This window comes from Metopolophium dirhodum, chromosome 7, assembly GCF_019925205.1.
Source record: "Metopolophium dirhodum isolate CAU chromosome 7, ASM1992520v1, whole genome shotgun sequence".
In the NCBI taxonomy this organism is placed as follows: Eukaryota; Metazoa; Arthropoda; class Insecta; order Hemiptera; family Aphididae; genus Metopolophium; species Metopolophium dirhodum.
Window position 1 is genome coordinate 7,325,965 of NC_083566.1, and position 18,661 is coordinate 7,344,625.

At 34.5% G+C, this 18,661-nt stretch overlaps 1 protein-coding gene across 3 annotated transcripts in view; it reads right to left on the minus strand.

Moving 5' to 3' along the window:
- The window catches only part of LOC132948714 (protein jim lovell-like), a 62,906-nt gene that overhangs the window by 17,458 nt on the left and 26,787 nt on the right, over positions 1–18,661 (minus strand). For 2 of the 3 annotated variants that reach the window (XM_061019326.1, XM_061019325.1), the window contains exon 1: positions 5,846–6,500. The exons of the other annotated variant lie outside the window; for it this stretch is intronic. In XM_061019326.1, coding sequence (XP_060875309.1) covers positions 5,846–5,896 — 51 coding nt within the window. In that variant the 5' untranslated portion in view covers positions 5,897–6,500. Of the gene's footprint in view, positions 1–5,845; positions 6,501–18,661 lie in introns of those variants that run through there. 3 annotated transcript variants of the gene reach the window in all.

Genomic DNA, 18,661 nt, shown 5'->3' on the forward strand with positions numbered 1-18,661 from the left:
CAGTTTAATCTTGGAGCTTTTAACCACGCCGTTTTAAAAAACGCGGACCAGCGCGATCAAAACCCCTATAGCATTGTGTGAGGCGATTCGCTCTAAATTGAAATTCAGTAAATTTTTCTACATTTTACAGGAAATCGAAATTCGTATTTGATTTTATACGCGCATTCTTACGAGTTACGGTGCGTTAGTTAATCAATTGTTTCGATTACCTCCAGTCATTAAACCTTTATGTATTGGTTTTTATTCAATCACAATGTATAACGGTAAAGAATTGGCCCTTGGAAGAAAAAAAAAATGTCACTTCACATTATAGTGCCTTTTAGGCTGAACATTTTAGTTGAACAACGGCCGCGAATAATCATATTCCGGCATTTGGTGGTGTCTGATTCCTAGCCGGCGGCCACATCTCCATTATAATATAACAGCTGTGCGTATTTTCGTCAGGGAGCGAGTGCCGAGGATCTATAAACGCCGGTCGCCGCGGCCGCAAAGACCTAAGCTGCACCGCGCTACCCAAACAATATATACTACCATATTATTATACCGTATACCACGCCACGCCCGCATACCGATCGTAACCGCGGTATAGTGCGTACATAATATGCGCATATTATACTGCAGGCTACTTTACCTGGTCGGCTGTGTCGGCTGCGGTGGTCGCCGGGTAAGCGGCACCGAGGATGTCGAAAAACCTGTTGCGCGGTCGGCAATAGGGGAACAACCGTGCAGTGTATGCCTAGGTATACTACACGCACTGAAGACTACGGCTGTTGTAGTTGTCGTGCACGTGACACGAGTTGGTGGTGGTGGTGGTGGTGGTGGATATGCGGACAATCGCAGGGCCGTGTTTAGGATAGGGGAGGGGGTCAACTTCAGCAAGAGGGCTGTTGTATCTGGTGGTTATTTTTTTTTTTGAAATACCATTGTTTTAATCTTCTCATAACTTTTATGGCTTATTTTCTAAAATTAATATAATATTTTGTAACCATATATTTTATAAATATATAATATTAGCTATATGATATAGGTATTAGCATGAACGCCACATAGCTGCAGTATTAAACATCTAAAGTGATTTAACTTCATCAATTATTATGGTAATATTATAAGACTAAAAAAGTCACAACCCAGGAAGAAAATTTAAATTTTTTAGTTATAGGTAATTTTTTTTTAACAAAAGTTAATTTTATTATAATTATTTTATAACTCATCCATTGTTTTTTTTTTTGATCCTGAGTGATAAAATTCCTAAATACGGCCTAGGACGTACGCGTCTCATGACACTCATGACAGCCACGTCTTTGAAACTATTCGCTGTCGTTTTTTTCCGATTCTGGCCGCATTTTACCGCCTTCATCGTGATTTTTCCAAAAGTATGTGTGTGTGTGTGTGTGTGTGTGTGTGTGTGTGTGTGTGCAGTTTGCAGTTTGCGGCACGTGAATATATGGTTATCGATGTGGTGGTTGTACGAGGGTGAGGGGGGCTGGTGGCGTTAGGATAATAATATCTGGTCGCGCTAATGAAAGCTATTAAAATGCGAGCGAGCTCTTTTTCGTTTTCTCTTTTACTCATACTTATTTCGGTTTACCACCCACCCCCGTCACCACCACACACAGCGCTCGCGGCTCTTCGACCCACCCCAACCAAGGTCCCGCCACGCCGCACCCCCGCCCAATTTTTTCCTCTTTTACTCCCAAGTAACACCCACCCATTCGACTACCAGCGCGCGCGCACGTTCGGCCACGTCCCCTCGATTCTCTTTTTTCTTTCAGATTTTCGTTTTTTCTTTTTTTCGCCCCCATTCCGCCGCGCCCTTTTTCTTCTCCCGCTGGACTACGACTCACCTCTTCCCCGCACCACCCTCCAAACTGTTCGACTCGCCCCAACCAGTCGCCGATATACCTATACCTGGCTGCCGATGCCACAGCCGCTAATCACCATTCGATAACCACGGCTATATCTTTATACGATTGGCGGTCGATGGTCCGCATTTATCGATAGTATATAATTTATATAGCGATATATAGGTTAGCTAAGTGCTCGTTAAGTATCCAACCCCCCAACCATCTGCTCTTCGAATGGTTGCGGATATATTATATCGTCCCGACAACCGATGATAACGGGTGATAGGGGAGGGGGAGACCTGCTCAGGTGACCTCAGATGGATATTCTACTCTAAATTTACGATCCACTGAGATCACCAGCTGTATATGGTATGAATACGCATTTTGGACGTTTATCGTAGAAATGCACGTTCGACGGCGAGGGTATGATCTATACGTCCTAAAATAGTGTGCAGTTCGACGGTCGATAATAATATGTTAGAGCAATAAATTTGATGACAATATGTTAACAAAACTATAAAATATATAAACATTAAATGTAAATGTATATTTTTAACGGATTGATCCCGGCGGACAATTTTGTTTTATTCGACATTGTAAATATAGGTAGATGTTAGTAATGAGTGCAGTACCTTCGAAATTTCTAATATTTCTATGCATTTTATTATACCTATAGACCTACTCGCAATTCGCTGATACGACAAACCGTTAACCGATACGCAAACGCGCCAAAAGGATATGCACATCACATCCAACACATATACATTATCATAGGTAGACATTTTTGGCGGGTACAGGGTAGTTTGATAAGTGGTTCTATACAATAGAAAGGAAGTAGGTCTCCGCTTTTGTTTTTTTGCCACTTAAGTTGCCATAATTATGCGTGTTTCAGATTACTTCGTCGGAGACTTCACTGCGAATCTCATAATGTATTATAATAATAATAAGTATTTAATGTTTAGGTAACAATATTATACACACCGGACACAACATCGTAGACGAATGTTGTGGGTATTACTTGTATTCGTTTTAAAATGTGAATTCACATGAATGTATAATGATTATGTATTATATTTTTTAAACGAAAAAAAAGAATGCGAATCTGCCAAATCCTCCCGGTAAGTCGAAATTACATTCTCAAGGCGTAATATTTTTCATCGACGTTAATGATAATAATATAGTATATATACCTAAAGTATACAATATTATTATATTACATTATATTATAGTCAATCATCACGACGTTTGATTGCGATACATCAACGTTACCTACACCTATCATTTAAACCGACGATTACTGTACAACTTTCTCATTAGTACCTATTGCTATAGGTGTATATCCTCTTAAATTCGATTTCACACGCAGCAACCGATAATGACGGACATTTGCGTTTTTATTTTCTTTAAGTTACTTAATAATAAATAGGTACTGTTTTTATTTCTGTAATTTTTATTGTCATTTTTCATTAATTCGTGTATGACCGCAGCTGTGGCGCTTTAACTGAGCACTTACTTCGAATTATTATACATTATTTAATTTAAATAATGGATACCTACGTATTTTTAAATGTTGTCGACTATGCCAATAATTTTAGTATCGAAACACGGGAAATTGTAATCCAGGTGATACGTTCTCGTTGAACTCTCTCAAAATCAGTCAATACAAAACAGAAAAAACGTACCTACATCTATCTCAGAAAAACAGGGATTTCGTGTAAATATGTTAATTAGTGATAATTTAAATAATATTGAACACGACGTGTAAACAATGTCATTACGTGTTTAAAACTGGTTTCAGAACAATGAGTAAGTAGTCTCGGTTAACCTTACTCAAAGTTTGATATTTGTTTCTATTAACTTCAGTGACACGGAATAAATTAAATATAATTACATTTATCATTTATTACCAATAGTTTTTCACTTTCCAAAATGTACCACGTTTGAAATATATCATAAAAATACGAATTCATGTTCTTATTATAGGTACTATGCCTTAAATAGGTAAATATGTAAATTAAGTATGTTTCAAACTATTAGAAATTAATTATGAACTTCAAGTATAATATTTTAATAGCACCAAGTACGATTAACCAAACAACGCGAACAACCGATTAAATAAACATTAATCAAACATATAAATTTCCTGATAAATTACTGTCTACAACTATCTAGAAGCATTATGTTTAAATGTAATCGTATCTATTAATATTAAGGGGTTTAAAAAAAAATACGATAAGCAATTAAAACACATTTAAAAACAAAATAAATAGTATTTATTGATATATTTTACAGAAAAAAATAATTTTAAGAAATTATGAAGGCACAATGGTTTTTTGACTTACTAATTTAGTAGGTATATATATTTTTTTAAGCATTTTCTTATAGATCAGGTACGAGTAATATTTTATAATTTTTTTTTTTAAATGAACAAATTCTTTACGTTTATAGTGGATTTGAAATATTAATACTTGAGTAACTACAACTGAAAATACGCGAAAAAGTATAAAATATTAAAATGATATAGTATTATTGTTTTATTTCATAAATTTCAAATGGAAAAAAGTAAGCTAATAAGTATTGTAAAATGAAGATAAATCAAACATTGTATTATTATTGTTATTTCAATTCACGAGAACCGATAATATAGTGCGTACAAATCGTTATGTTTCATATTATTATTTTTGTTCTGTTTCGCATTACTTTACACTTTACCTAATATTATATACCTACCTACCTACCTATCTACCGATGTTATTATACATATTCTTACGCACATTGTAAAACACGCGTGGAGTTTGTTTTGTCGGTTAATCTCGTCAATGTATCATATTAATTAAATTTTAAATCACATCATATTTGATTTGTTTTAGGGTTATTACAATTCGCCGGTAGTATACTTTATGATATTACAATATATCGGCGTAGAAAAACCGTACCACCAGGACGTAACAACTTCCGGTGGTAATAATATTGTGAATCGTAATAAAAAGGCTACGCACACATTTCAGATGTTACCGCGGAAAATGCCTTTTTTTTTGGCGGGAAGTTTCGCGCTTTATTTTTACATCAATCCGCGTATACTCTGCACGTCTATAGGGACACAGCATAATATTATTTCATATTTATTTCACAGCACACCTGCATATCGGTTTTTTATTCGGTTCTTTTTATTTCGTATTATTATTATTATTATTATTGTTCGTGTTTGTTTTAACGTTTATTGCTGCGATAAACCAATAGCCATATAATATCTGAATTCGATGAATAATAATTATTACCAATTACAATTTTCAAAGTGCATACAACAGTATGTACATCGTAATATACTATAATTTCGTAATAATAATAATATTATAATATATTATATGCGTATTATGACGGATCTTTTTTTTTTTTAAATCGATGAATACTTATTATTTACGCGTATGAGTGAAAATGGTGCACCTATACCTACCTAATTAGATTTTAATTACGATTTAAGTAAACACACTCGTTGGTCGTGTTTACGGGCAAATAAGATAATGTGGTGTTTTTCGTTAAATTATTATTATTATTATTATTATTGGTTTACATACAATATTCCGTGTTTCTATCACCGAATAATAATACGCGCACGTGAATATCACTGTGACGTATAATATGATATCGTAACAATGTTTATTATGTATTTTTTTCGTAAAACGCTACGACGATATTATACAATTATTTGGTAGGTACCTAGCTGGTATTGTGGTATTCTTATAACGCCGCAGCCGTAGCCAACAATATTAATATTGTACAGGCTGGTATCCAAAACGATGACTGTGGTATGGCGAAAAATATGTGTTACGCGTCTCTAAATAGGTTTTCAAAAAGATCGCACGACCCATAATATTACTATCGTATTATAATATTATTATGGTAAGTCGACTACGATAAAACCAAAAAAAAAAAAAAACAACTCCGTTGTTCGAGCGAAATCAAATCACCAAAGTATAACGACAACAAAATTTGGATCTTACCCCGTTCTGAGATACGTCGATCACCTCCAAATCCGGTCGTCGGTCGATCATTTTGGACTGGCGTCGTTTTGGTCGGTGTTAGGAGATAGACGCGATAACGGCGAATATAATATTTTCAAAACCGTTTCGGCGGGTCTCGTCGTCGTCGTCGCGGCGAGAAACGAAAAACGAGAAACCGAAAACGAATCGAATTCAAACGGTCAACCCGCCGACCGCCGGCCAATCGAACATTGTCCGCGGAACATTGTCGTCGGCGGAGCTGCTGCGTACGGTGCAGCACCCTTCTCACCCGCCCACACACAGACACTCGCGATTTTCAAAATATTATTGTTCCGCGTCGTACCAAAGAAGACGATAATTAAAATATCGAAGACGGCGAAGAGGACGATAGTAATAATAATAATGATAAGAATATTATAAAAATAATAATAGATGACGATAGTAATGTTAATAATAGTAATAATAATAATATTAATGATAATAGTGTATACGGGATGTGAAAAAGTAACGAGGAGAAGTGAAGAATGAACGCGACGCGTGTACGAGCGAACAGTGAAACACCTCCGTCCGCGGAAGACGCACGTTAGCGTGTGCCGAGGGCAGCGGCATGTGATGGTTTTAACATAACTAGTTGTATGCGTGTGCGTGTGCCGACCGACCGACCGACCGAGCGAGCGAGCGTGAGCGTGTGCGTGTGTGTGCGCGCGTGTATTTGCATGCGACCGCCCTCCTCTTCCTCCACCGCCTCCTCCGCCAGCAACTCGTCATTCACCGCCACCGCCGCCGACGACGCCGCATCGCTAACCCGCCCCCGCTGGTTCCTCGTCGCCCTTCACACGTCACGCCACCACCGCCGTCGCCGCCGCCTCGCCACGCACGCCACTAACGCCGTCGTCGCGGCGGCGGTCGACTCGGCACTGTACGGCGGCCTCCCCGCTTAGAAACGTCTTGAAGGGTTGGCTGACCCACCGTTCGCTTTAATATACGACAATAATAATAAAAACAAACGATAGCAAACGATAAAAGCGCACTCGGTCTGTCTACCCGCGGCTGTCTCGTCGCGGTGCGTTTTTAATCATAATATTTCACGGCGGTGGACGCCGTCCGTCTGCCGGTCCGGGACCCGTTGACGCGCCGGACGCGGCGTGCGTCGGACCGTGACACCCGCGCCCGCCGGTGACCGCCGTGATTTCGCGCTCAGAACGCGAGCTGCACGCGCCGCACCGCGGTGACCGAACCGGCCGCGCGTCGTCCACGGCGTGCATCAGCGCACTGCCGCCTGTATGAAGATCTGCCGCGTCCGCGTGTCCGGCGGTCTCCTGCTGCAGATAGGACCGTAAACTGCATGACCGCTGGCCACCGCTTAACCATAATATACCGCCAGCAGTTAGTTATTATACCGCATTGTCGCTAGCGTATAATATTATCATCATGCCGTACTGCAACTATACGAACTGTCATCAAACCATAATCTCTAACCTAACCTAACCATCACTGTTTCAGAAGTCATCAGTCGCGTCGTGTGCATTTTTCTCGTATTCTAAATGGCCGCCGTGACAATATAACACATGGTATAATCCGTTCACTAACCACGAATTACCGTGAAATCTACAGACCTGCAGAACTTTAGGACCGACAGACGACTGTGACGTATAGTTGTGTTCCCCTGGGCTTTGAAATATAATATAATTCCTATATAGCGAAGATCACAGCTAGTGACCACACGCCCAGACGTGTTATGATTTTCATCTGGATGAGAGTCAGGACTATCTAGATCCAAATTAATAATCAATAATATTGCGGTTAGTGTGTGTGACAGTGCAACGTCCATCACTATCGTTGTGTTACACAAACGTATAGACTAATAGTGTTATTGGCGATTGAATGTGATTAAGCTGTAACGGGGACAGCTCATTTATATGTTATTTTTCCAGTGCTCCGTTACAGGTCCACCCCCGCCTGCATGCTTTCAATCGCCAATACACACGTCATAGTGCATAGTTTATAGTTTTATACAATCAACGTTATTCGTGAAAACACGCCACTGGGAATTTCGATTTTTGAAAATTTAATTTCGAGCAAATATATTTGTACTTTGACACTTGTCGCATTAATATACGTAAGACTGCCCTATAAGTGATTGACAGAAAAAAAATCTCAATAATAATATTATATTGTTATGTCCAGTCGAACAATTAAAATTCACACTGTTGCTCATAATATTATTTAAGCGCGATGGTTAGACTACCGGAATAACTTAATATTTTATTCTTGTGTAAAACATAATATACTCACACGGACACTGCAACAGTCATCTACGGAGTAAAAATGCGCGGTCAACGTAAAAAGCAACAAACATAAAAATATGTATATGCGGAAAATAGAAAATCTACCGACATCTGTTGATTTCAAAGGCGCAGAACGAAACCTTCACACATCATCATGGAGAATATACAATTTGATTTACATTTTTTTTTTTAATGTCGTGTTAAAAAAGCTAAAAATGTATGTAATAATATTTTTTTTTTTTGACAAACAACAATTATTGCCAAGGAAATGAGTAATTTTTCTTTAAATCATGATCATCCTGTATAATATACACTATATTATGACTATATTGTACGTCATATTATGATGATGGAATTGTACGCCGAGTGATGATTTCGAATTCAAACCGACTCAAACAACCACAAGCCCGGCTTAAGTGGTAAGCATATTATAATGTATTATTATATTCACATGTTTTCACAAAATTTAACAAACAACTAACTATAGATAAAACCTAATAATGCGTAAATTTAAATATACAATAGATAATATAAAATTAATATAATAATTACTAATTAGGTTAGACATAAATACATAATTCCGTGTCTGCAGTTAGTAACTTTCGTCAGTTGAAGACTTGAGGTGGTAAGAGCATGATAGACAGTGTTCGGATTAGATAAGTAGTTTTTTATCTAGATAAAGATAAAGATAATGCAACTCTAATGTATCTAGATAGAGATAAAAGATAACTTAACTCATATTTATTTAGATAAAGATAAAGATAAATACTTTTTTATCTAGATAATTGATAAAAAAGAGATACAATCTTTTTTAAATGGGTTTTAAATTTAGGTATATTTTAGTTGGGCACTAGGAACATAATAATGATAATGATGATATAAATAAAAATAATTACATTATTTAAAAACCATAAACTTGGTTTGAGAATCTGTATAAATATTTAAATGCGTTTGTACAATTTCGTGATATTTATCAATAAAAAATGTATTTAGATGAATTCATTTAGATGAGTAAAAAATTTTTACTCATTGGTTGAGCAGAATTATTAATAATAATAATAATAATAAAAATAATAAATAATACGTTTTGATCTATTAAAATTAGCTACCTATAATATACAATTAGTAGTTAGAACTAAATATTAGGTATTGTTTGTTTATTTTTTTTAAAAATATTACTATTATTCAACAGCCGCAAAAACGATAAATTAATTTCAGTCTAGACTACCTACCTAACAAGAATACTTTTTTTCCTGTATTTTTATATTATTTCATTTTCTTGGTGTATTGTTAAAGTGCTATTAAAGACAAGACGGATTAAGGAACTTTCCTAAGTTTTTTTGTTAGTAAAATATGTTTAATTTATTATTTTTTTAATTATGTTTTATATTTTATATTTCGGTAAACGTATATAATTTTAAATATATAGGTACACATATCGTTTGATTACTATAATATAGCATTTCATATACCGTTAAAACTATTTCACTGTGAAGAATTTATCGCAATTATTATATTCCTGCTTACAGACCTTGTACGCTGTTAAACTGGGGGTACTAAGTCTCAGATGTTTTATTTGTTTCGTTAACCGTAACTAGGGTTGTGCAATTTCCGGGAAAGTAACTTGTTAGGAATTCACGGGAATGTTAGGGGATGACGGGGAATGTAAAAAAATTCACGAGAAACAATTAGTATTTATTAATCATTATGTTGATTCATGGCGTATTTAAATTAGATATTCAAATTTTTTTGATAAAATACAATACAAAGTTAAATTTACATTTTCTCTTAATCAATCGAAAAAAAATAAAAAATATATATATTATAATATGGCATATTATGTGTTTGTGCCCAGTTCATTTTCATCGGAATTGTATATTGTACAATTAATTAATATCAAAAACAATTAAAATGTAATAACGTTAAATCTACTAGCTACGATTTGCTGTACGAGAAATTAAACACTTGAAAATTCTAATGCATAAGAATTGAAGTACCTACCTACCTTCATATTTAAAATTTCTACTTTTTTTTACTTTTGATATTATCTAGATAAACTAATAAAATCTTTATGTTGAACATTTAAAATCAAAACCCTTGATATAGGGGTAGGGATTTTACAACAATATTCATTTGTTAAACTTTAGTAATTTTAGTGGTATATTTGTGGGTTTACTGGTTTACAATAAATTGTACACAAATCATATTGCATTTTTTCAGAGCACTTTCTTATATCAAAATATGAAGCGATGCTATTAAACGGAGTCGTAGAAAAATGAAAAATATATGTTGTGTGTGACTTTTAGATTTGATTATTTGAATATAAAATATTAAGATAAAACGTGTCAACCATTCGAGATTAATTGATTAACTAGGTAGTTAATAATAACATCCACTTGGCACTTGTCATACGTAGTAAATGGTAATATCACAGAATAATATTTATTCTGTACTCGGTGGTTATAAAGTGACGTAGCGTTGAATACTGTCATAATAATTTGAGACAATTTAACTCCCGACATACATGCGCTTTGTACAGAATTTCTTAACTACAAACTTAAACATCAAGTGGAACATTAATAATAATAGTTAAATTATATAACATTGGACCGATTCACATTAGTTATTAATTACTTTATCGACTAATATGTATTTAGTCACTGACACCGTATTGCTCTATTATAATAAAATACTTTTTATAATATAAACTTAAAAAGTTCGTAATAATAGAAAAAAAATTACATAAAACTATACAATGGTTTTAATTTTTATATTCCCGTAACCCTCTGGGAATTTTTGGCACCGCCAACCCTATAGTCGCGTAATACGTAACGGTAGAAATGGGTTGAAATTTAATCTCGTATCCATAGGTATTTATTATTTCTCCATACCTGGCGTTTTATAATTGTTATTTGTTCATAACAACATAACTACACATTGCGCGTATTTATAATAGTAGCGAAGTACTAGCTAGTACATCATGCCCGTACGTATGTATTATAATATTATAAAATATCTACCTGCAGTACATTAAAATCGATCGATATCGATGAATCGGATATTAGAAAATAATATGCGGTTATATATAATTGTAATATGTTATACGCGTAGTAGGTATAATATGTACATTTGTGCATAGAATATGAACTACGCATGTGTACATAGTATTATAAGCATATGATGGACATAATATTATTATAATCACATAATGCACAGTACAAAACATATATGAATTGGTATAATCATATGTTTTTCATATACATGTATATATTATGTGTATATCAATTACCAAACGCGTTGTTGGTACAACGATACGAGAACACGAACAGAAAATGTGGACTAATATATACTTTTGAACAATTGAACACTGACCTCGAGACTATCAATATTTGTGTACATTTGGTATATTTTTTGTTATTTTTTATAATTATTATTACTATTATTACAACAATAACATAATGGTATCTCTGGTGCATATAATTTGTAAATATTCGTCCGGTTTTTGATCATATAATATGTCTATGAACTGCTGCGAGATCAGACGACTATTATAATGCGTATATATATGCGTCGATTTACCAGATCGTTTCGAAAAATACCGCCGCCGTGGCGCAAGCATAATAATAATAATAATAATATAACACAATACCAAACCAAATCTTTTTGTATTCCGCCGCAAACGAACGGCGAGGTTTTGTGTCGTGTGAAATAATATTATTATTATACATTTATGTGGGCGCACAGCCGACGAATCGCGAAAGTACACTTTTACGCGCAGAGTTTTTAGTATTCTTAATAACGCTAAATATCAATACTCTCCCCCTACGCGACCACATTGTGCCCCCACGCCACCGCCACCCCCCTTGCCCATCGAATCCACCACTCACGGGGTTCTCTCGCGAAACGTGATTATAACGATTTCTTAAAATCGGGCCGGGTGTGTGGGGGGTGCGTGTAGCCTTTAAAAAGATGATAATATTGATCTTTTTTTTACATTAAAAAAAAAAAAAAACTAAAAGTAAAACTAACGGGGGTGAAGTGTTATGATGACTAGAGGGGTGTGTGAGGGGGTAGCGCGGTCGGGCAAATTATAAGTCGACGAGGGTGTATAATATGTGTGTGTGTGTGTATGTGTGTGCGTGCGTTCACTAGCATGTGCGCGCGTGTGTGTGTGTGCATTGTCTTTCTACCTCCCCCGACCCGCACCGCACCCTCTGTTTTCCGCGCAGCACAGGTCCGAACTCTGTTTCCTCTTCCCCTTTTTTTCCACCCCGCCGTTTCTTATTATATTCTTCTCATTTGTTACCGAACCCCCTTTCTTATTTAGCCCTAAAAAAAAAAAACCCACTGTGCAGTTCGTGTGTTAAAGCTTCGTCGCCGCCGCACTCTGTCTCTCTCCGCGCAGCAGTGCGACGGTATATTTTATAATAACGCACATTCGTAATACGAAAAAAAAAAAACAAAAAAAACGAAAATAACCAATAATATAATGGTAATGATAATAACAGACGAGAGTCGGATGCAATTTCCATACCGTTCACAAATAATACATCACTGCAATGTTGCTGATGTTCAAATTTAATTCTATAATCATACATGATGGTAAATATATATATATATATCGTATAGCAGTAATAATATATGCGCGGTCGTTATATACGACCGGTGTTAAAAAAACAATTATTGAATAAATATTGTTAGAATATCGAGGTACCTACCTCGCGTATTTGCCTAAACTTGATTTTTAACATCGTCATAATATTAATAATATATTTTTATGCATATTTAATTTTCATGTTTTTCATGTTTGAGTATCGATTAAAAGGAAAACATTTTAATCGTACGTGTTTGTGTTTAACTAATTTTTTAAATGCCCCTGTGGATTTCTGATTTTTTTATATTTCCGGTTATAATCTATTTGTTTGGAATAATAATAATTATAAAAAAAGACAATTCAATTTAAATTGTAAAAATAAAAAAAAAAATTTTAAAAACACACTTTTCCATAAAAACATTTAAAAAAAAATTTTAAAAATTGCACTAAAAAGACAAAAATAATTCTCTGTACTTAAAAATAATGAAAAATTTATTGATGAAAAATTTAAAAGTGTGTGGTGCTCATACACTTGACATATATTCCCAGTCACTATCTTATAAACATGATTGAACAAAGAAGTGTATGTGAGACTTTCCTTGGCTTTTAAATTTTTCATCAGTAAATTTTTCATTATTTTGCTCTTATACTTGACATATACTGCCAGTCACTATCTTATAAGCAGGATTGAACAAAGAAGTGTATGTGAGACTTAGCTCGGCTTTTAATGTTTTGTATGATGCACCACACACTTTTAAATTTTTCATCAATAAATTTTTCATTATTTTTAAGTACAGAGAATTATTTTTGTCTTTTTAGTGCAATTTTTAAAATTTTTTTTTAAATGTTTTTATGGAAAAGTGTGTTTTTAAAATTTTTTTTTTTATTTTTTATTTTCTACTTTTTAGTTGAAAGTAAATATTTTTATTAAACGTTTAAGAAATATGTTATCCGGTGTTTTCGGTACCTATATCAGAATACCGGTATAATGTTATTTGGTAATAATTACCGTTGTTACCATAGATATTATAATAATGGATAGGACACGCCTATACTTGCTTCGTAAGAGGTTGCGGTTTTTTTTTGGGGAAGAGAGAAAGTTCAATATCTGCGAGAGATATTACGGCGACGTCGTGGGGACAATCCTTTTTTTTTTTTTGGTCCATGTCCCAAAATGACAACGGATTATTGTATTGTCATCCAAGACCAAGGTCTATACCAATTTTCAGAATTTTTCATCTTCAAAAAGTGCCTCAAATCGAGCGCGCAAGATTTGATCACAGACAGACGTGAAACCAAACTTAAGAAAAGTGTTAAAAATATGCAAATAATCAACAAATCAATAAATTATGAGATTAAATCCATTTGTTAACTAGTCAAACATAATAATTGTAAATTTGTAAAGCAGGCTAAAAAATGTTTTAATAATTAAAAAATCACAACTAAAATAACTAAAAAATAAAATCGAATGTATAGTTATACACCAAATTACCACAATCATTTAAACGTTTTCTGAAAAGTATAGTTTTTTACCACTTTATATAATACTAAAGTAATACGGATATTACACACGACATAATATGTCAAACCGTTAGCTATATATAAATGTATATACCAGATACATAATATAATGGCTAATACGTCATATTTAAAAACAAAAACAAAATCTAATTTCAAGTTTGACGAACGCTATTGTTATTTTCCGATCGACAAGTACGACTGTCATTATGTTTTAAATAAAATGTCCTTTCGTTTATAAAATAATGATCGATTGAGACGACGTTATCGATAAGTAATACACGACGCGTATTTGTAACAGCGGTGAGAAATAAATAAATAACACCTGCAGATTGCACTGGTGCAGGCGCATGCACGTATACCATTACCATTATACGTAGCTGGTATATAACAATGTAGGTAATAACTGGTATGCACGTATAAAACTGTTTTATAGTCCACGAAATGTACAAGCGATTGGATGTAATTACTTAAACGTCTCTGGCGGCTTCGACTAAATTACTTTAAGAGATTTCGCGTCGATGTGTACCCTATACTCATATATACGCATGTTCGTCGATTCGCGTGTGCCGTGGTCCACCCGGTGGTACGTTTAACCCTATTCGGAACTTCCGGATATTTATCGGCCAAACTCTGCCCATCAGCAGTTTGCCAAACATTCGCATTTACATCTGACGCATCTCCGTAATTGATCCATTTACGTTACGGGCCGTCAGCGGACCAATTATACGCGGCTGCACTCGTCGTGTTCTACGGGGGTGTCGATGAGCTATATTTACACACACACACACACACACACACACACACACACACACACACACACACAGACACACATAAACACACACCGGGTGGAGGAAAAAAACTGGCGCCGGCAAAATATATGAAATGTGATTACGGCCGCGAGTCGTGTAGTAGTAGTGGTCGCCTGTGCGCCATAGATAGATTTGGGGAGAGAACGTTTTTTCTTGAATGGACCTTGACGGCGGCCCACTGACCCGGATAAAAAGGGCAAAAAAAAAGAAAAAAAGGATGCATTTAGTACCAAACTGCAGGGTCCCACGACCCCAACAGCTTGTTAAGTGGTCATTCAAGTTTTCGTATAGGGGATGGTTTCGTTTCCCCCACGCAATATATATATAATACACACCACAAAGTCCGCAATGCAACCACCGACGACGCCCGCGCCTCTACTGCTGCAGCCCTACCTCACCCTACTCCTGCACTATATCGCATCAAAGGGCGCGGTGACTGCTCCGATATACGCATTTTTTAATAATATTCTTATTATCATATTGTCATTATTATAATAATAATACCTTTTTTTGGCCCTTACATCGTATACGTATGCGAACGTGGAAAAATCCAACGTTCACATATTATTATTATTATTATTATTATTATTATTATTATTATTATTATTATTATTATTATTATATTACATAGGTACGCGTATAGTATCGTATCGGTGAGGGTGAAAACACGGAGCGGCAAACATCACGCTTCCTATAGAGTTACGGACGATTTTAATATCGGTGTGTCATGATATAATATCAGGTATATAGCTACGATATGTATAATATTATGTCATATATGTCGAAACGAGTCAAAAGACAAACAAGGGGTTAATAAACGCGCGTGGGCTCAAATCTCCATGTCCTGCTTCTGTAGACTTGCAGTATATTATGCTCGATTTTTACGCTCGATCGTATATAATATTATATTATATGTTCGCTCTTGGGTAGAAGGTTTTTTTTTCTCAACAAATCATCGAGTGGTTTAGATTTTAAAAACTCGTCTATGCGCGTACATATTATTTATATATCATAATATTATTATACATTATTATACACTATTCCGTTTAGACCGATGCCTCACATAATAATAATATATATGGTGACTGATATGATAATATATTATACTATATTCAATAGTATGGCGGTACGATATAAGCAATAACCAGCTAAATATACGTATGCGTACGCGGATATTTTTTTCCCATTTGTAAATTAATATTTACTTATAAAAGTTGTATATCATAACGTGTAGTACCAAAATATATGATCTTCGTTTTGCGGTTGATTTAAGCCCTCGAGTATAATTTTCTATAAAAATAACACTCCTTTTCAAAATCGATTATAATAAAATTAAGAAAATAACAAATTTACGAATATTGTTATCGTAGTAAGATTATCATCCTCATAGTATTATAAAATATTCAATTCATAAATAAATAGTAATTGGTAAAATTACGATGAGTTGAATCGTATAATATAATTTATGGATTTTCAACAATCTCATTGCTACAGCTAGTAGGTAGGTATTAATAATTATACGCACTCTAAATATTAAAATTTGATCACGCACCTAAATATAACGTCATCACATTAACCAACCAGTATAAAAACCATAATGAACCTCCTTCTTCTCTCACGTATTATGACACATTGACATACTAATTACGTCTGTTTACGAAATCTATGCCGAGTTCATTAATTTGGAGGCAGGTTGTATAATATTTTGGAAAACATGGTATAATAATATATAGCAATACATATTATTTCAACAACTTAACAACCATAAAATAAATAATAAAATAACCATCAATTATGTGTCTGCATTAGAGTGTGATTAAGTTGATGGTAGAAAAATAATATTTTGTTGAGGAATGAAGAAATTACTCCGTTTCAAAAATTATTTAAACATTGTCTAAATCCTATAGTATTTTTCTACATGCTGTTAGACGTTCATCTTGACGTTCAGTTCGACAATATTCTAAAACAGAATCAATAATATACGAAAATTCAAACTTTCGTAAAGGTAATAGCCAAGTGGGTATATTATATAGTTAAGTACCTATCCCTAATCGATGAATCTAAATTTAAATACTAGTACTCATATAAAATATATACCTAACCAATTGCCATAATTATAATACTAATAATAATTGTACTATATTATTATTGAATACCTATATATCTTAGGACATCGCTAAAACGGTTGAATATTGGGCAGCACGTGGTAAATACAATGTCGATAAAACAATATATTACAATTATTTATTTGGATAACAAACATATCGTTCAGTAAAATCAACGACGAAAGTCACGACGGATCGGTAGTCTGTCCCGGGCTGTCTACATATTATTATTATTATTATTATACGCGTATTATAGCACACATAATATTGTTAGACAATGCATAATATTATGTTTGAAACCAGCAACCACGATGTTTTTATTATACTCTACGATGTACAAGTCCGGAATTGTAAGTATATCCACGACAAAGTAATACAATAAGAATATCGTTTGAGCTGCAGCATTGTGTAAAATATACATCACGAGATTCGGTCGGATTGAGGTCAGTATACAATATAATATAAAAGCTCCTCGCACAATAATTATTACGAATCTTGTTCTATTTCCATTCATGTTAATACGTATATTCACTTTTCTCGTTTAATTTTTAACCGATCATTAGCCAGAATTTCATTCCAACAATATTATTGCCTATAGGCCGTGCAGGGGGGGGGGGCTGCTGTGTGATTTTTGCCATTCGGTCATGAGTCATGACGTATCATTGCACTTAATATAAAAACGTGATGAGGGCGGCGGTCATTACCAGCTGATGGAAGAAAAGCAACAACAATATTATATATGACACGCGGTATGATAGAGCGGATAGAGGTAGAAAAAAAAAGAGACGTTAATGTTTTGACTAGTAGACGTCACTGTTTATGTGTTTTTTTTCTTGTCACGCCGGCACATATTATAATCCTGTTTATGTGTAATAGGTAATTCCATGCGAAGGATGAAAAAGAGAGAAAAAACGATTTTTTTTTTTTGATTATATAAAATTACATACCTACATAGACAAAAGTGATGACAAATCACTTCAAGAATTAACTTTTCGCTTCTAATTTATGATGTTCACATCACTTACATAATATCATATATAATTTTACGTGGCTAAATAGGTAGGCTTAGGCCCACCGACCAATAAATGTCACAAACGAGTGAGTAGAAGGTCCATTTTTTCCAAGGAAAAACGTTCATAATATTCTAATGTCGGCGTATAATGTTCGTGAAATATACATTTGTTCGGTAGTTACCTACTACATTTGATTTGTTTTTTTCTTAGATCAGAAAATCACATTTATAGTGAAATACACACAAACACAGTTTAGTGTCGGGTACCATAAACCTATGCGTAATTTAGACGATAATGTGACCGCGAGACTAACTACAATAACACTATGATAAGCCATTCCGTTAGCATTTTTCTATCTGTATTGCTTTTGTATAATTTACGGTGACGCTCACCGCGTATACGTTAGACGATCCCGCGAACCGGACAATTGTTGGTATCTACAACAGTCCGACCAAATGGTAATCGGTATAAGTACAATATTTTTTA